Consider the following 20,525-nt stretch of genomic DNA (forward strand, 5'->3'; position numbering starts at 1 on the left):
CACTCTCTGCTTTAAATCAAGCCTTGCAGTCCTGGCAATATACTCGTGAATCTTTTCTGCACCCTCTCTAGCTGACTCACATCCTTCCTCTAATATGGGGGCCAGAACTGCACACAATATTGTAAGTGCGGTCTCTACATGTCCTGTCCTGGTTTAACTTTCCAACTTTGCATTTGCCCACTTTCACAGTTTATTTAGATCTTGTTGTAATCTTAGACAACCTTGAATGTATCTTAAGCTAATTTTTAGGATGTTTTAGGTTGGTCATGCTGCTCATTATTTTCAGTTACTTCTACTAACCTGAATGATTTAGGTTTAGTCCTGAAATCTAAAAAAAAATTGTTTTCTTAACAGAAAAATTCTGACATTCTAAAAAGCCCACAAGGCAAGTCTGTTGTGCGAAAGTATAACAAAATTGCTTACGTCCTGGTCAAGTTTGAAGTATTGTATTATAAGGCTTGGATAAAAGAAGTCTCAGCCATACGATATGGTAAGTGTGCAATTGATTTTCACAAAAGTGAAGGGAGGAAGAGGTGTGGGGTGGAGGAGGGAGCCACAGCTTCCGACCTTTGGGTCGTCACCTCCTCCGCCCCACCACCCCACTCCCTCTGTCCCCCTCCTCCGGCCCCCACCCTGCCCCCTCCATCCCCCACCTCCTCCTCCTTCCCCAGACGCCAGCATACTCCACCTGGAAAGTGGCAGCAGATGAAAGGGGAGGGAGCCCCATGGCGACCAAGAGGGCACATTGAAACACAAAGTGTTGGAGTAACTCAGTCGACCGAATCAGTCTGAGAAAGGGTCCCAAAGTCACCTTCCCCATGTTGTCCAGAGATCCTGACCTGCTGAATTACCCCAGCACTTTGCGCCCTTTCGTTGGGTGAAGGGCTCGCTGGAGCCTTGCAAGTTGGGAGTGGCGTCAGAAGCCAAGGCTCTAAACAGCCGGGGAGACGCTGCAAGCGGAATGGGTTGGCAGGTTATTTCATTCACATTCAGTTTACATTTTATATTCGTTTTATTTAGGCTTCTGGTACTCCATGGTGTTTTAGAGACACGGGAGGGGAGTTATTGGTAGACCGGGGGTGTATTGTTGTTTTATTATCATGTGACTTCTTTAGTCCAGAAAAATGGATAATCCAGAAAGGCTCTGGGAAATTGCTGTTCAACCTGTATCTGTCCAACAGTTGTAAATGCTGCTTTAAAAGTACCCACCTCATCTTACAGCTCAACTCAAATACCCGCCACTCTCAAACCATGTTTGAACCATGACGCTACGATGGCTTAGTTTTAAGTAACTGCTAACTAATATCCCAAGCAGTGGCACCTTCCAAGAGTTTGGCAATGTTAGAGAGCAGACCTATTTGGCATTAGTTAACTGGAGTGCATTTGTTCTGGTTTTGCGAATGGGGCATATTGAGGTTATCTTCCACACTGTAGTGTAAACTGCACTGGTGTAACTGCAGTTGAGAAGCTTGACTAAAGGTACTGCTAGTTTTGGAGTGCAAATCTTTGGTATTATAACTTGGTTTAAATTTATGGCTTTTGTTGTATTCTTTGAGCTATTTCATGACATAGTGTGGAATAAATTGAACTGGCTGAAAACTGGCTTTTCTGATGACGGGAATTTTAGAAAAAAATCAAGATGGATTATCTGTTTGGCACTCCTGGGAGAACACGATCAGGGCCGTCTTAACGCATGGGCCTGATGGGCACTTGCCCGGGGCCCCACGAGCATAGGGGCCCCATGCTGATCTGTGTATGTTAAGTGACTTGCAATAAATAAATACTACTTTAAAAATGTAGGTTCAATAAGTGCTTTTTTCGCAACATTTTCGGTCCCAGTGTTTTTTTCGCAACATTTTCCATCCCTAAGTGCTTCTCACAGCGATCTGTTTCGCAACAATTAGCTCCCTAAGTGCTTTGCTTTTCCATCCCTAAGTGCTTCTCACAGCGATCTGTAAGTGCTTTTCGCAACAATGTAGCACCCTAAGTCCATCGCTAAGTGCTTTTCGGTAAGTGCTTTTCGCCGGCACGACAGGGAAAGGGGGGTGGGGGAGAGTAACGGTGGGGGTGACGGGTAGGGTGGGAGGAGGAGAGAGTGTTGGTGGGAGGAGGCAGAGTGGGACTGGGGAGGGGGACAGCAAGGGTGGGGGTTGGTGGTGGGGGGGAAGAGAGAGTGGGGGAAATGGGGGTGCTGGGGAAAGGGGGGTGTTTAATTTTATCGACCATTTACATTTTTATTCCTGTGAGTAGTTGTCGTAGGGGCCCCAGTACACTGCTTTTCCCGGGGCCCATAATGCTGTAAAGACGGCCCTGAACACGATTGCAAGTGTTTCTAACTTTGACTTAAGCACATGCTTGCCCCTGCACTCATTATGGAACATTGAGGATGTTCTTGGAGCTTACACAAGAACTGTAAATATGTTCAGGTTCAATTGTGCTAATTTGGAAGTGATTTATTTTTACACGTTCATGTATAAAAATGGAAGCTTTTATTAAAAACTCAATTCTTAATAAAAACAATCTTTTAGCAGATTAAATTTAGTTGAACTGGATAACATAACATTTACATTATCGATCTAATGCTGACAAACTTATCTTCCACCCAGGGCTGCAAGTACCTATTTTGGTACGTAATCCAGACAGTGGAAAAATGCATGTGAACTTTGATCAAAGACTTTTTGAAGTTTTACGAGATGGTAAATGTTTAATAAAAATGGGCCTGGTAGTGCCAGAGACAGTCAAAACTTTGCTGAAGAATGAGAAGTCGTTGATAATGAACTATAATTGTCTGAAGGCAAGTGATATGTATCATCTTACCAAAACATGCAACTGTTATGATATAAATAGCGATCCAACCCTACTAACTCATATTAGAGGTCATGGGTTCTTCAGAAAGATATGGATTGTAGTTGCAACAAAAAGGTAATCCCACAGCATCTTGCTCTTACATTGAAAGTATGATGCAAAACATATTTAGTAAATGTCAATTTTTATTGTAATTTAAAACCCAAACTCCAATTAATTTATTCAGTACATGTGTGCTTGATATTGATATAAAATCTTGCTTGTTATCGATATTCGTGCATTATTGACACCTGTACTGAGGTGCAGTGAAATCCAGTCAAAGCATACAGCACATGAGTACAATCAAGCCGTAACAAATACACATGTGGTGAAAAGCGAAAAATAAGTAGAGTGTAGAGTATAGTTTTTTAGCTACAGGGAAAGTGCATCTTAAAAAAAAAGGTAAGACTCGCAATGAGGTAGTTTGGAAGATTAGGACTGCACCCTTAGCTGATGAGAGATCTATTCAGTGGTCTAATAACTATGGAGCAGAAACTTTTCCTGAATCTGGTGAGATACACTTTCAAACTTTTTATCTTCTGCCTAACAGGGGATGGGAGGAGAGAGAATGACCTCTCTTTGTATGTGGTCCTTGATTATGTTGGCTATTTTTCTGAGGCAGCTTGACATGTAGATGGAGGTGTCGAGGAGAGAGAGGGGAGGAGGGAAATTGGAGTGCAGGATGGACTGGACTACATCGACGATTCTCTGCAATTTCTTGCTGTCTTGGGTACGGAGTTGCCAAACCATGCTGTGATGCATCCCAATCTGATGCTTTTTGGGCTCCCTGTCTATAAATACAGTGTCACTCAGTTCTTGCCACAGCTAGGTTTAAGTATGTTGGCCTAAGAATCCAAGGTCTAATTTTCCTTGTGCTGTTCGCCAGTTGCTGATTTGCTTGGACTGGCATTGATATATTTATGTGTTTAGAGATACAGCGTGGAAACAGGCGCTTTGACCTACCAAGTCTATGCTGTCTATCGATCACCCGTTCACACTAGTTCTATGTTCTACCACCTTTGCAACCATTGCTACACACTTGGCCAAATTCCAAACCCACACGTCTTTGGTATGGAGGAGAAAACTGGAACACCCACAGAAAATCCACAGGGTCACAGGAAGTACATGCAAACTCCACACAGACAGTAGCCCAGGTCAGGATTGAAACCAGGTATTTGGTAATGTGAGGCAGCAGCTCTACCAGCTGTGCCACTGTGCCACCCTTGGTAATTGAGAAACTTGGATCAAGGGTCAGAGATATGTTTAAATTCCACCAACACTAGCTGAGAATTTAAATTGATACTTAGAGAACTTCAGAAATAGGCGCAGTAATGTTTTTTTGCCCTTCGAGCCTACATTGCCATTCATACTTTCAATGTCAATGCCCCTTGGGCGTAGAGAATTAAAAAGATTCACTCCCCACTGAATAAAGATATTTCTCCTCATCTCAGTCGTAAATAGCCCAGATTACTCTGAAACTGTACTCCAGTCCTTGACTTTTCAGGAATGGAGATCATTCTTCTTGCATCCGGCTTTCAAGATCTTTAAGAATTCAGCATGTTTCAATGAAATCTCCTTTCATTCTTCTAAGCTCTAAAAAATACAGTTCTAGTCTATTCAATCGCTCATTAAACGTTAGACCAAATTAATATTAAGCAGGCAGAATTAGGGCGGCACGGTGGCGCAGCGGTAGCGTTGTTGCCTTACAGCACCAGAGCCCAGGGTCCCGGGTTCGATCCTGACTATGGGTGCTGTCTGTGCGGAGTTTGTACGTTCTCCATGTGACCTGCGTGGGTTTTCTCCGAGATCTTTTGTTTCCTCCCACACTCCAAACACGTACAGGTTTGTAGGTTAATTGGCTTGGTATAAATGTAAATTGTCCCTAGTGTGTGTAGGGTAGTGTTCGTGTGTGGGGATCGCTAGTCGGTGAGAACTCGGTGGTTCGAAGGGCTTGTTTCCGCCCTGTATCTCTAAACTAAACTAAACTAAACTAACGTCGACACAAAATGCTGGAGTAACTCATTGAGACAGGCAGCATCTCTGGAGAGAAGGAATGGGTGACGTTTTGGGTCGAGACCCTTCTTCAGACTGATGTCAGGGGAGGGGGTGGGACAGAGATAGAATGTAATCGGAGACAGTAAGACTGGTGGGAGAACTGGGAAGGGGAGGGGATGGAGAGAGAGGGAAAGGAGGGCTATTTGAAGTTAGAGAAGTCAATGTTCATACCGCTGGGGTATAAGCTACCCAAGTGAAATATGAGGTGCTGTTCCTCCAATTTGCGCTGGTCACACTCTGACAATGCAGGAAGCCCAGGACAGAAAGGTTAGATTGGAAATGGGAGGGGGGGTTAAAATGCTGAGCAACCGGGAGATCAGATAGGTTAAGGTGGACTGAGCGGAGGTGTTCAGCGAAATGATCGGTGAGCCTGTGCTTGGTCTCGCCGATGTACAGGAGTTGACACCTGGAACAGCGGATACAGTAGCTGAGGTTGGAGGAGGTGCAAGTCAAGCTTTGCTTCACCTGAAAGACTGTCGGGATCCTTGGATGGAGTCGAGGGGAGGTGTTGGAGGGACACTAAATTTAAACTAAATTAAGTCTGCCAGAACAGCAGGTTTGCCAGAGAATCCGGAACAGAAAGTCTCAGAAAATGCTGGAGTAACTTAGCAGGTCAGGCAGCATCTTGGAGAGAGGGAATGGGTGACATTTCGGGTCGAGACCCTTCTTATCATCATATCATATCATATCATATATATACAGCCGGAAACAGGCCTTTTCGGCCCTCCAAGTCCATGCCGCCCAGCGATCCCCGTACATTAACACTATCCTACACCCACTAGGGACAATTTTTCACATTTACCCAGCCAATTAACCTACATACCTGTACGTCTTTGGAGTGTGGGAGGAAACCGAAGATCTCGGAGAAAACCCACGCAGGTCACGGGGAGAACGTACAAACTCCTTACAGTGCAGCACCCGTAGTCAGGATCGAACCTGAGTCTCCGGCGCTGCATTCGCTGTAAAGCAGCAACTCTACCGCTGCGCTACCGTGCCGCCCATGTTGCAGAATCACCATGTTGTTGAATTAAGTGAATGAGTCAATTGTGTAATTTCTTCTGCGCTTTGAAAATTTCCATCATAACCTTTCAGCCACATATTCAACTCTCTGATCCTGATAATCCTGAACTTGCATATGGTTCAGTACTGATTTACATTATTAACGTTTAGATTCCATTTGCTCATTCTTCCTCGGTTCCTTTCTTAGTCCTCCTGCCTATGTTATTAATAACCATGTTGAACTCTACAAATTGATTTTCCCCTTGTTCAGCAAGTTCCTTTCCAACCCAAGGAAGTGCCCTTACCTACTGACTGCAGCGTGACCTTTGGGACCCATGCACACAGTTGTGGGGAATAGTATATATCCTCCTCAATGTGCTGGACCCCATAAATCACATTTATTTTCATTTCTCCATCTTGAACAGACTGCTTTATCATGGTGCTGTGATCAATGTTCTCATCTCCTCTCCAATCTCATCTTCGCAGTCAACACGAACTTCATACCATCTATTTGTAATTTTTTTCTAAATTGTCTAGATAATTACTGAATTTTAAGATATTAATGTTAATTACACAATTTTCACTGGATTTTAATTGAATGTAAATTAATTCAAATCTGATGATTCCTTAATATACAACTGCAGCAACTTCCTGATCTACTTCACCTAATTCCATGACTCATTAAACTCCAAAGTGAGGGGAAAAAACAGAAAATGCTGGATTTATTCAGGCAGCCTTTATAACATATAACATATAACAACTACAGCATGGAAACAGGCCTGTCCGGCCCTACCAGTCCACGCCGACCATTCTCCCTGACCTAGTCTCATCTACCTGCACTCAGACCATAACCCTCCAATCCCCTCCTATCCATATACCTATCCAATTTACTCTTAAATAATAAAATCGAGCCAGCCTCCACCACTTCCACCGGAAGCCCATTCCATACAGCCACAACCCTCTGAGTAAAGAAGTTCCCCCTCATGTTACCCCTAAACCTTTGTCCCTCAATTCTGAAGCTATGTCCCCTTGTTGGAATCTTCCCCACTCTCAAAGGGAAAAGCCTACCCACGTCAACTCTGTCCGTCCCTCTCAAAATTTTAAAAACCTCTATCAAGTCCCCCCTCAACCTTCTACGCTCCAAAGAATAAAGACCCAACCTATTCAACCTCTCTCTGTAGCCTAAGTGCTGAAACCCAGGCAACATTCTAGTAAATCTCCTCTGTACCCTCTCCATTTTGTCGACATCCTTCCTATAATTTGGCGACCAGAACTGCACACCATACTCCAGATTCGGCCTCACCAATGCCCTGTACAATTTCAACATTACATCCCAACTTCTATACTCGATGCTCTGATTTATAAAGGCATTTATAAATTTATTTACCCTTTGTTGAAAAAGAAAGGGTAAAGGAGCTTCAACTTGAAACATTAACTTGTTTTCTTTTCCCAGAGATGCTTCCTAAATGATTGGCATTTTCTGTTTCTAATTTCAAATGTTTATTATCATCAGTGTCATTTCAATTTCAGTCTTTAGGATTTATACTCCGTGAAATTGGACTTTACAAAAGAGTTTTGTATTTGCAAAACCCTTTTTCACTTTTGGTGTTTAAGATGTTTTTTTCTCACACCATGAGCTAACTCTTCAGTTCAAAGAGCCTTCCTCAGAACTGGAAAAGAGAGAAAACAGTATGTTTTAAGTTGCGGAGATGGCGAGGAGAGAATAGAGGGAATGTTCATGGTACGGTACAGTGAATCTATTTTCTCACTTTCCCGGTTCTCATGAAGGGTCTTTAATCCTAAATTTTAAGTTTCTCTTTCCACAGATGCTCCCTAATCTTCTGTTTCAGAATACAAGACACAAGGAAAAGGAGTAGGCCACCAAGATCCCCAAACCTGTCCTGACATTCAATTTGATCACGGCTGACCTTAACACCTCTTCTGTGTCAGTTCCCCATATCCCTCAATTCCATGGTCTTTCAAATATTTATATTTCTCCAGGTTAAATATATCTAAAGATCTGTCTTCCATCATTCTTGGGGTCAGAGAATCATAGAGATTTACTAGCCTCCAAGAGAAGAAATGTCTACATACCTCAGTTTTAAATAACTGATCTCTTATTTTGCAGCTATGTCCCTTTGCTCGTCAGTCATAAGGTCATAGTAATAGGAACAGAATTAGGCCATTCAGCCATTCAAGTCTACTTCGCCATTCAACAATGGCTGATCTATCTTTCGCTCTTGCCTTCTCCCCACAATCCCCGTCACCCTTACTAATTAAGAATCTGTCTATCTCCTCCTTAAAAATATCATAAGTTCTAGGAATAGAATTAGGCAATTTGGCCAATCAAGTTTACTCTGCCATTCAATCATGGCTGATCTATTTTTCCCTCTCAACCCCATTCTCCTGCTTTCGCCCCACAACTCCTGACACCTTTGCTAATCACACAATCCGTCAAAGAGTCAAAAACCCGACTTGGCCTCCACAGCCATCTGTGGCAATGAATTCCACAGATTCACCTCCTCATCTCCTTTCTAAAGGTACATCATTTTACTTTGAGGCTGTGGCCTCTGGTCCTAGACTCTCCCACTAGTGGAAACACTCTCTCCACATTCACTCCATCCAGACCTTTTACTATTTGGTATATTTCAATGACCCCCCCCCCTCATCCTTCTAAACTCCAGAGAGTACAGGTCCAGTGGTGTTAAACGCTATATATGTCATATGTTAACCCAATAATTCCTGGGATCATTCTGGTAAACCTTCTCTGGACGCTTTCCAGTGCCAGCACATCCTTCCTCAGATATGGGGCCCAAAACTGCTCACAATACTTACATTACATCCCTGTTTTTGTATTCAAGTCTTCTCGAAATAAATGCTCGTATTACATTTGCCTTCCTTATTACCGATTTGACTTGCACCAGCACTCCCAGGTTCCTTTTCACCTCTGATTTCTGAATTCTCTCCCCATTTGGAAAGTAGCCTATTCCTTTTTTCCTACTACTAAAATGCATGACTCCACACTTTGCTATGTGGTATACCATCTGCCACTTCTTTGCCCACTCTCCCAACCTGTACAAGTCCTTCTGGAGAGTCCCTGCTTTCTCTACATTACCTGCCCCTCTGTCTATCTTTGTATTAACTGCAAACCTGGCCACAAAGCCTTCAATTCCCTCATTCAAATAATTAATATACAAGGTGAAGTCATATCATATCATATCATATCAGATCATATATATACAGCCGGAAACAGGCCTTTTCGGCCCTCCAAGTCCATGCCGCCCAGCGATCCCCGTACATTAACACTATCCTACACCCACTAGGGACAATTTTTACATTTACCCAGCCAATTAACCTACATACCTGCACGTCTTTGGAGTGTGGGAGGAAACCGAAGATCTCGGAGAAAACCCACGCAGGTCACGGGGAGAACGTACAAACTCCTTACAGTGCAGCACCCGTAGTCAGGATCGAACCTGAGTCTCCGGCGCTGCATTCGCTGTAAAAGCAGCAACTCTACCGCTGCGCTACCGTGCCGCCTGTGTGGCAGCCCCAGCGGAACTAAGCTAGTCACTGACAGCTACCAGAAAAAAGCACAGTTTATTGCCACTCTTTGTCTCCTGCCATCCAGCCAACCTGCTATCCATGGTGTCACCATAGTAACACCATAGTATCTTCCCTCTGCTAACGTCGGCTCTCATCCTCTGTAGCAGCCTTGTACCTTATCAAAGGCCTTCTCAAAATCCAGGTAAACAACATCCACTTGAGTATTCCAATGGTGAAGAAATCTCAATGCCTTTAAGATCTTACACGTTTGAATAAGTCCCCCTTCATTCTTCGAAACACCAATACAAACTCAAACTGTCCAACGTCTCTTAAAAGAACATCCCCCTATACCTGGAATTAACCTGGTGAATCCCTTATGGATTGCTGGCAATGCTACTATATCCTTTTTAAGTTAACGGGCCTAACACTGGACATAGTTTTCCATGTGTGGCCTCACTTTCCTGCACAACTGCAACAAAACTTCCTATTCTTAAACTCTAACTACTTTGTCATGAAGTAGACCTGCTGTTACCTTCTTCACTATTGTTGGACCTGCCTGTTAACATTTTATGATTCATGCACTAGAATACCTAGATTCCTCTGAACCTAACTCATTTGCTGCTTCTCTCCATTTAGTTATTAATCCACCTTTTCATTTCATCTTACTGATCACCTCACACTTCCCCACATCAAACTCCATTTGCCAAGTGTTCGTCCAATCGCCCAAACTATCTGCATCTCTTCACAGAGTATTTTCTGTTTTTATTTCAGTGGAACTGCAATGATGATGCATTCTTTGGCAAACTTATGCCACAATTGCTTAGATGGCTGCCAGTTTGATGATTGGAAATATTTGAGAGTCAGAGAGTGACAATGTGAAAAATGGCCCTTCATAGAGTGATACAGTGTTGAAACAGGCCCTTCATAGAGTCATAGAGTGATACAGTGTGGAAACAAGCCCTTCGGCCCAACTTGCCCACACCGGCCAACATGTCCCAGCTATACCATTCCCGCCTGCCTGCATTTGGTCCATATCCCTCTAAACCTGTTGTATCCATGTACCTGTCTGTTTCTTAAATGTTGGCATAGTCCCAGCCTCAACTACCTCCTCTGGCAGCTTGATCCATGCACCCACCACCCTTTGTGTGAAAAAGTTACCCCTCAGATTCCTATTAAATCTTTTCCCCTTCACCTTAAACCTATGACCTCTGGTCCTCAATTCACCTACTCTGGACAAGAGACTCTGTGCATCTACCCGATCTATTCCTCTCATGACTTTATACATGATTTTTGAACGAATCATGCAGAGCTGAAGGAGTACTGAGGCACTGCTTGGAAGAGTGGTCATGGCTCTGGGAGAGTGGTCCTTGTTGCTGTCTCTAAGGATTATATATATATGAGTGTCTTTCCTGTTACTCTTTAGCAGTTGGTCCCGGCTGCTGCACTCAACTTGCTGGTCTTCCATCAAATCTATTACGGCCAGATTTCAAACCGTCAGATCCTTGAACAACCCTAACCCTACTGTGACAACAGAACACTAGGGCCCACCTCTTGCTCTACTCTGGACTTTTTCTTCTAATTCTATGTTTGCACTAATGTTTCTTTTTCAGTTCAGTTTCAGTTCAGTTTAGTTTATTGTCATGTGTACCGAGGTGCAGTGAAAAGCTTTTGTTGCGTGCTGTCTAGTCAGTAGAAAGACAATACATGATTACAATCCAGCCATTTACAGTGCATAGATATATGATAAGGGAGTAACGTTTTGTGCAAAGTAAAGGCAGCAAAGCCCGAGCAAGGATAGTCCGAGGGTCACCAAAGAGGTAGTTCTGCACTGCTATTTTTTTGCACTCTTCTTTCCTTTAGAATCTTACGTGTAATTGATGTACATTTTTTTGTTTTTGGCTTAGTCTATGTGCTGCTGCAAGCAAGCTATTTCATTTGTACATGTATCTCGCTGTGCTTGAGCATTTGACAATAAACTTGAACTTGCTTTTAAATGAGTCTTTAATAGTTTAATAGTCTTCCATTTTCCAACCTGTGGCCATGAGAAAAACATGAATCTGGATCTGACATTTGTGTGGATATTTGTCTTTTTCAATTAATCAAGGCATATAGCTAGTCAGTCTGGTGGAGAAACATAATGATTGGTATAACGATGTTAATGAGTGGGAGGATTGAACCAATCCTTTATGAATCTGTGTTTGAGAGCTCTGGCAGAACAGGAACCTGGAGACCATGCTTTTCTCTTCTAGTTCCTGCCTCTATTTCCTATATCTACCACGATCTAGGTGATGGCTTAAGGTTTTTTCATCAGGTAATAGGTGAACAGGTGAACATGGGCGAGGGAGGTTTCAGATAGGCAGATGGTTGGACAAAAGGCAAGAGAGAAAAAAACTGAAAAACAGATGTGCCCATCCATGTTCTCCAGAGATGCTACCAGACCTGCTGAGTTACTCCCAGCACTGTTTCTTATTTTTGTAAAACCAGCATTCGCAGTTCCTTACTTCTACTTAATCTGGTGCCGTGTTTAGAATGAGCGCTCCACTATAACATTTGAAGCAGCAAGATCATGCTGAACATATGTGAGATGACCCATGTGGTTTTATTGCTCTCTTTTCAGCTATTACTGTGAAGCTGTGGACAGACTCCAGACTGGGATTATGTGTGTGTTACATTTAGAGAGGGTTACTTATCTCTTGTCATGGGCAGCCTTGAACTGGGTAGTTTGGGATAAAGGTAGTATAAAGGACTGACAGAGAATAGAAGATGCATGATTGTTGGATATATTCTCTCAGCTGGTTGCTAACCATTCTACATTAAAAGAGTAAAATCTCTGGATTACAGAAAATGTCAGCATGGTTGTGGCAAGCATGTAAAGCTGTGACATCCTGACATGTAAAGCCAGATCTTGATTTTGCTTTGCTCTATATTTCTCCTGCGTAGAAAGTCATAATCACTTCTTGGATAGCACATTGCTTTCCAAACTGAGAGATTCAATCAATGTCAACTGATACTGAAATAATTCTAAGGCATAACAAAGGAAGGAAATGACAATCTCAGGACAGTTACTTTGGAAAATCAAATTGGAAAAGGTGAAATGCTGCCTGAAGATTCCTCATCAGAATAGTGCCTTATTTGATGATCTTCCAGATCTCCCCCTTCTGGTGGTGTCTGCTCTTCCATATTGTTTTGTTTGCTATTATCAATAGCTTTTTATTCTGAAAGCAGACCATCCTTTCTTGGTACAGGAAGGAACTGCAGGTGCTGATTTAAACAGAAGATAGACACAAAAGGCTGGAGTAACTCAGCGGGACAGGCAGCATCTCTGGAGAGAAGGAATGGATGATGTTTTAGGTCTAGACCCTTCTGACGGAAAGTCAGGGGAAAGGGAAACGAGAGATACAGACGATGATGTAGAGAGATATAGAAGAATGAATGAAAGATATGCAAAAAAGTAACGATGATAAAGGAAATAGGTAATTGTTAGCTGTTTGTTGGGTGAAAACGAGAAGCTGGTGCGACTTGGTGGGGGAAGGATGGAGAGAGAGAGAGGGAATGCCGGGGTTACTTGAAGTTAGAGAAATCAATATTCATACCACTTGGCTGTAAACTGCCCAAGCGAAATATGGGATTCTGTTCTTGGGTCGGAAGACTGAATCTGAAGAAGGGCCACGACCTAAAACATCACCCATTCCTCCAGAGATACTGCCTGTCCCGCTGAGTTACTCCAGCACTTTGTGTCTATCTTTGGCTTAAACCAGCATCTGCAGTTCCTTCCTACCCATTCTTGGAGCTAGTGGAAAGGTGGCAATGGAACGCTCTCCTGGCAAACAATTTGAACTTTAAAGAATCCTGGAGAAATCCATGGAAATTGGCATTTGGAAAGGATTTTGGCAATTAGAAAAAGGAGTTCAACAAGAAATGCCAAAGTCCCATCTGCATACATTGATTCTGCCACCCACTGTGCATTCCTGTGGCACATGCATGTCCTTAACCAAATATTATTATCACACCACCAGGTCTGCAGGGTGCAGTTGCAAAAAAGATTAATAGTGGATATTGTGCAAACCAAATTTCAGACCTTTATCTTCAAAATAACTTGTTTATTGCATTTTCATTTTCCTGGGTACTTAAATTCACAACAAATGTAACAGCCACACGTCAGAGGATTTAGTGGCTACTAGACAAGTGGATCCGTTGGGCCCAAACCTCTCCTGCATTGGTGCAGCACCCTCCCCTCCTCTCTCCCCCCCTCCTCTCCCCCCTCCTCTCCCCCCCTCCCCTCTCCCCCCTCGCCTCCCTTCCCCCTTCCCCTCACCTCCCCTTCCCCTCCCCCTCTCTCCCCCTTCCCCCTCCCCCTCCCCCTCTCCTCCCCCTCTCCCTCCTTTCTCCCTCCCCCACTCCCTCCTCCCTCCCCTCCTCCGCCCCCTCCCCACTCCCTCCCCTCCTCCTCCCTCCCCCTCCCTCCCCTCCTCCCTCCCCCTCCCTTCCCTTCCCCTCCTTCCCCTCCCCCTTCCCCCCTTCCCCTCCCCTTTCCCCTCCCCCTTTCCCCTCCCCTTCCCCTCCCCCTTTCCCCTCCCCTTCCCCTCCCCCCTTCCCCTCCCCCCCACTCTATCCCCCTCAACCCCCCTTATCTTCACTCTCTCCTCCCCTCCCTCCACCCTCCTCCCTCCCCTCCCTCCCTAGGAGATAGATTTAAACTTTAAAATGTGAATAACTTTAAAAACATAACACTGATTCCACTACTGATTTCAATGAAACTTCTTCCATTAGCACCAAAGGGACGACGGTGAGTAAGGTGGGCCTAAAATTGTCGCGCACCGTTTTGGCTGTAGTTTAGGAACAAACAAACAAACAAACAAACGAGAGTTTTAGTTTATTAATGTGACGTTTTCTGCATCATTATTCCAGTCAAATAAAGTTTTATTTTTGTTTATTCCCACAATCAGCATTTTCTTGACTCATTTGAGAGGGTGTGCCAAAGAATTTCCCCTGAATTTGTGATGTTGATAGCACCTAAAATCGGAAAGGTGAGTAGTAAATTATAGGTAAAATATATTATCACATTCCATAAAAACAAACATAGAAAATAGGTGCAGGAGCAGGCCATTTGGCCCCACCACCATTCAATATGATCACGACTGATCGTCCAAAATCATTACCCCCATTCCTGCTTTTCCCCCATATCCCTTGATTCTGTTAGCCCTAAGGGCTAAAGTTCTTTAACTCCAAAAATTGTTCATCTCTGTCTGGCAAAAAAATAAAATGGCGAAGGCGGCTCAACCGTGGCTAACGAGGGAAATTAATGTTAGTGTTAAATCCAAGTAAGAGGCATATAAATTGGCCAGAGGAAGCAGCAAACCGGAGGACTGGGAGAAATTTAGAACTCAACAGAGGAGGACAAAGGGGTTAATTAAGAGGGGGGAAAAGAGCATGAAAGAAAGCCTGCGGGGAATATAAAAACGGACTGGAAAAGCTTCTTTGGATATGTAAAAAGGAAAAGATTAGTGAAGACAAATGTAATTCCCTTACAATCAGAGACAGGTGAATTTAAAATTGGAAACAAGGAAATGGCAGAACAGTTAAATGAGTACTTTGGTTCTGTCTTCCTTAAGGGGTAGGCCATTTAGGATTGAGATGAGGAAAGATTTCTTCACCCAGAGAGTTGTGAATCTGTGGAATTCCCTGCCACAGAAGGCAGTGAAGGCCAATTTACTGGATATTTTCAAGAGAGAGTTAGATTTGGCTCTTAGTGCTAAAGGAATCAAGGGATATGGGGAGAAAGCAGGAACGGGGTACTGATTTTAGATGATCAGTCATCGAAGGGCCTGTACCTATTTTTCTATGCTTCTATATATGTTTCTTAGTTCTTAGGTACTGAAGGTAGAGAGAAATTATATAATTGGTCTGACAAAATCTGTTACTGCCTATTAGTTGTTCATGACCATAATACAGTACAATAGACCAACAGTGGAGTTATTTTTAATATGTGAGGGGATTGTTTTATCACAGAATTAAAATGTATGGTATGCAGTTCATTTTATATGTTTACGTGTTTTCAATTGGTCCCCAACTTTTAGTTAATCCAAATAAATGTTATTAAAGTGACAACATTCATTTTATATTCATTAATAGATGTGACTTATACTACAATTGAAGAGTTCAGTTATGAATCTAGTTTGTATTTCATTGAGATTGGAAGATTCAGCACTAGTTTAATCAATGACGTTAGGTTTAGGTTTATCATTGGTGTACGGCAGTACAGTGAAAAGCTTTGTTTTACGTGCTATAAATCAAATCAGACAATATAATATATAATACAATCAAGCCAAACTCAAGTGCAATAGTTTGAGCAATGGGAAAGATACAGAGTGCAGAATATAGTTCTCAGTATTGTTCCAGTTCCAGCATAACAGTTCCAGAGACAAAGTTCAATGGCCCTAATGAGGTAGGTTGGAGAATCGGAGTGTCCTCATAGTTCACCAGAATTCTAATCCTGTGTCTGGTGGTGTGCTTTCAAGCTTCTGCATCTTCTGCTCGACGGGAACGGACAGAAGAAAGAATAATCAGGAAAGGAAAAGTCTTTCGAAGGCAGCATGGTGTCGAGGGAGCCAATGGTGGCCAGTCTGAGAGCTAGATGGAGCTCTTAAAGATAGCGGAGTCAGGGGGTATGGGGAGAAGGCAGGAACGGGGTACTGATTGTGAATGATCAGCCATGATCACATTGAATGGCGGTGCTGGCTCGAAGGGCCGAATGGCCTCCTACTGCACCTGTTGTCTATTGTCTGGCCTGAGTGATGGACCGGGCTATATCCATAACTCTGCAGTTTCTTGTGAGCTGTTCCCAAACCAAGCTGTGATGCAACCCAACAGAATGCTCTCAATGATGCATCTGTAGATGTTTGTGCGAGTCATTGGAAACATGCCGATTTTCCTCAGTCTCCTGGAGAAGTGGAGGCATTGGTGTGGCTTCTTGGCTTTTGCTTCAATGTGGTGGGTCCACGAATATTGTTCCTAGTCAAGAATATTTACGCCCAGGAATATGAAATTCGCATCCATTTCCTGTCATCAGCATTGCTGCTGATCGGGGTATGTATTCTACCATGCTTTCTGAAGTCGATAATTAGCTGCTGCGTCTTGCTGACATTGAGGGAGAGTTTGGTGTCCTGGCACCATGTTATTAAGATTGTCATTTCTTCCTTTACTCCACCTCATCATTGTTCGTGATGCAAACATGTGGATGGAGTTTCAACCTGCAAACATGTGGATGGAGTTGAGGTGAAATTGGATGTACAATCATGATGTTACAGGGAGTGTAGTAGGCGCCTGATAAAGCATCCTTGCAGGTTGTTGCCAATTATTGTGCAGGATGTGTGCTCACCTTTCCTCACTGTTAATTCTGTTTCTTTTCTCGCAGATGTGACTTGACACTAAGTATTTTGGCCTTTTTCTGTTCTAATTGTTATCTTTAATATTTTGGTTTAGATGTTATGTTTGGGCAAAATTTAATGTGTAGTTTGCATATTATGTGATAAAGTAGTAGTAAACCAGGTAAAGAGGTATTCATATTTTCAATCTCTGCTGTTTCTTTCTTTTAGATTGAGTTTGTTCTGAGACATGGAGTCACTTTTCTGAACTGGTCGTCCATAACACTCAAAACATACTTCTCTGATATTGATGCAGCTATAGTTGAGTTGGTTACACTATTAGCGACAGTAAGTAGGTTTCTCTCAAACTTAAATTAGTTAAGTAACAGTAGTGGATAATATTGTATTTCATGTGACGACACATTTCAGAAGGATTCATGGAAAGTTTAAGAAATACTATCTGTATTTGGTTAGAGTCATAAAGTCATACAGTGTGGAAACAGGCTCTTCGACCCAACTTGCCCACACTGGCCAACATGTCCCAGCTACACTAGTGCCACCTGCCCAAGTTTGGTCCATATCCCTCCAAACCTGTCCTATCCATGTACCTGTCTGACTGTTTCTTAAATGGTGGAATAGTCCCAGTCTCAACTACCTCCTCTGGCAGCTTGTTCCATACACCCACAGTAAACAGTTGTATCACTATGGACACTTTTTCCATTTTCTCCACTGCATTCCTAATGCTCCTTCTCTACTTTGGTCGTGGGCCAGAGATTCTCAGGTGATGTTGCATTTTTTCAAAGATAATTTAGCATGCCATCCAATCAAATCAGATAACATTATACATAAATACAATAAAGCCAAGCTCAAGTTCATGGCTTCATGGAAGGAAGCACAGGGTGATGGTGGAAGGTTGCTTCTTGGACTGGAGGTCTGTGACCAGTGGTATGTCTCAGGATTCGGTGCTGGGCCCGTTACTGTTTGTCATCTATATCAATGATTGGATGAGAACATACATGACAAGATTAGCAAGTTTGCAGATGATACAAAAGTGGGTGGTTTTGCAGATAGTGAAGATGGTTGTGAAAATTTGCAGCAGGATCTTGATCGATTTGCTAGGTGGTCTGAGGGATGGTTGATGGAATTTAACACGGAGAAATGTGAGGTGTTGCATTTTGGGAAGTCTAACATGGGCAGGGCCTACAGAGTGAATGGTAGTGCTCTGGGGAGTATTGTAGAGCAGAGGGATCTTGGAGTGCAGGTGCATAATTCCTTGAAGATGGAGTCGTAGATAAGGTGGCCAAAAAGGCATTTGGCACATTGGCCTTCATCAGTCAGAGTATTGAGTATAGAAATTGGGAGGTCATGTTGCAGTTATCATAGAGTCTCTTGCCCAGAGTAGACGAATCGAGGAAAAGAGGATGAAGGGGAAAAGATTTAATAGGAAGGGGAAAAGATTTAATAGGAATCTGAGGGATACCTTTTTCACACAAAGGGTGGTGGGGGTATAGACAAGCTGCCAGAGGAGGTAGTTGAGGCTGGTACTATCCCATCATTTAAGAAACAGTTAGACAGGTACATGGATGGGACAGGTTTGGAGAGATACGGGCCAAACGATGGCAGGTGGGACTAGTGTAGCTGGGACATTGTTGGCTGGTGTGGTCAAGCTGGGACGAAGGGCCTGTTTCCACGCTGACTATGACTATGACTCTAAATACAATCGGTAGAGTGAAAGTAAAGGTACAGTGAAGAATATTGGTTTCAGCATTACAGCACAACAATGCCAGAGTCAAAGTCCAATGTTTGCAATGAGGTAGAGGATAATCGGACTGTACCCGAGCTATGAAAGACCCTTCAGAAGTCTGATAACAGAGGGGAAGAAGCTGTTTGAGTCTGGTTGTGCATGCTTTCAAGCTTCTGAATCTTCTGCCCAATAGAAGCGGGGAGAAGAAAGAATGACCTGACTGAGTTTGTCCAATCAGTCTTTATAGCTAATACCCTGTAATCCAGGCAGCATTGTGGTAAATCTCTGCACCCTCTCCAAAACATCCACATCGTTCCTGTAATGTGGCGACCAGAACAGTACGCAAGACTCCAAATGTGGCCTAACCAAAGCCCGCTAAATCTGCATCATGACTTCCTGACTCTTAATGCCCTGACCACTAAAGTCAAGTGTACGGTGTACACCTTCTTTACCACTCTACCTTTGTGGTGCCCCTTTCAGGGAGCTATGGATCTGATCCGCTCATCAGTAACGCAACTCCTCCACCTTGTTTGCCTCCCTCTCAACCACATCTGAATCATCAAAACCCTGGAATCTTCAGCTGCTTGTGGTATCCCCCAGCAACCGTCTCCTTCATGGCCATAATATCCCAGTCCCAAGCACTGATTCACCTGGCATTGAAACAAACGCTCTTCATCATATTCATAACTCCCCTTTATAACTCTGCAACACCTCATTCTTCTTTCTACATATATTATTTGTGTAAACGTGCACAACAACTTCTTGCTGCTCGCCATCCCCCTTGAGAATGTTCTGCAGCCACTTTCAGACATCCTGGCACCTGGTAATACAATCTTGTCTACTGTCTTGTTTACTGCCACAGAATCTCCTGTCTGTCCCCCTAACTAACATGGCCTTTTCTCCAGAGATGCTGTCTAACCCGCTGAGTTACTCCAGCTTTTTGTGTCTATTGTCTAAACCAGCATCTGCAGTTCTTTCCTATACATTCCTTTCACTGTGGAGCCAAAGACTTGATGGCTGCTGCTCTCACTTGACAGGTCATCCCCCTCAACAGTGACCCTTAGGCATGACCCCCTCTCTATAACTCCTATCAATGACATTCTCACACCCCTGGATGAGCCTGGGATTGTCCAGCTACAGCTTCAGATCAGCTGCAGTTTGAGAGGAAGAGGCAGAAATCTGGTCTTTCAGTATTAATGTTGAGTAGAGGTAACTACAGAGGCATGACGGAAGAGCTGGCTGTAGTTGATTGGACGAAAGACGAGCAGCAATTACACATGTATAGAATGAAAAAGAAGCAAGAGTTGTCATTGGACCGCTGGGAAACTATGCTGAGGTAGTAATGCCGAACAAAGAAATGGTGGATGAACTGAATAAGTTTTTTGCATCAGTCGTCACAGTGGAAGAGGCCAGCAATATGCAGATTTTTGAGGAGATGCCAAGCAGGGCAGACAAAGGAGAATCAGTGGATGTTGTTTACGGGTTTTCAGAAGGCCTTTGATAATGTGCCACATGTGAGGATGCTAACATGATAGAAGCCCATGGTATAAAGGCACGGGTCTAGTATGAATAGTAGACTGTCCATCATGCAAACGAGCCTCCCCCCCCCCCCCCCCCCACTACCCCATTAACCATCTATACTTCAAGCTGTCTTGCGAAAGCAGCCAACATAATTGTGGACTACTCACATCCTGCTTCACTCCTCTTCCATCGGGAAGAAAATACAATAGCTTGAAAGCACGTACCACCAAATTCAGGAACATCTTTCCCATTGTTATCTGACCTCTCATGTGCTCGGGATGAATTCCCTTCTTCCAATCTACCCCATTGAGCTCTTGCACTTTTTTATCTGCACTTTCTCGGTAATTGTAACACTATACACTCTGTTTATTTCCTCTTTTGCAGGACCTGATATTTTATTTATTTATTTTTTAAATTTATATATTTATTTTTCCGGTCAATACAATACAACA

The 20,525-nt window shown here is 43.3% G+C and overlaps 1 protein-coding gene across 1 annotated transcript in view; it reads left to right on the forward strand.

Annotated features, from left to right (window-relative positions):
* LOC144593828 (dynein axonemal heavy chain 8-like) overlaps positions 1-20,525 on the forward strand; it is a 460,724-nt gene that overhangs the window by 67,026 nt on the left and 373,173 nt on the right. The window contains 3 exon segments of the mRNA XM_078399946.1: positions 355-490; positions 2,607-2,794; positions 17,040-17,156. Of these exon segments, the coding sequence (XP_078256072.1) occupies positions 355-490; positions 2,607-2,794; positions 17,040-17,156 (441 nt within the window).

Source organism: Rhinoraja longicauda, chromosome 5 (genome assembly GCF_053455715.1).
Source record: "Rhinoraja longicauda isolate Sanriku21f chromosome 5, sRhiLon1.1, whole genome shotgun sequence".
In the NCBI taxonomy this organism is placed as follows: Eukaryota; Metazoa; Chordata; class Chondrichthyes; order Rajiformes; family Arhynchobatidae; genus Rhinoraja; species Rhinoraja longicauda.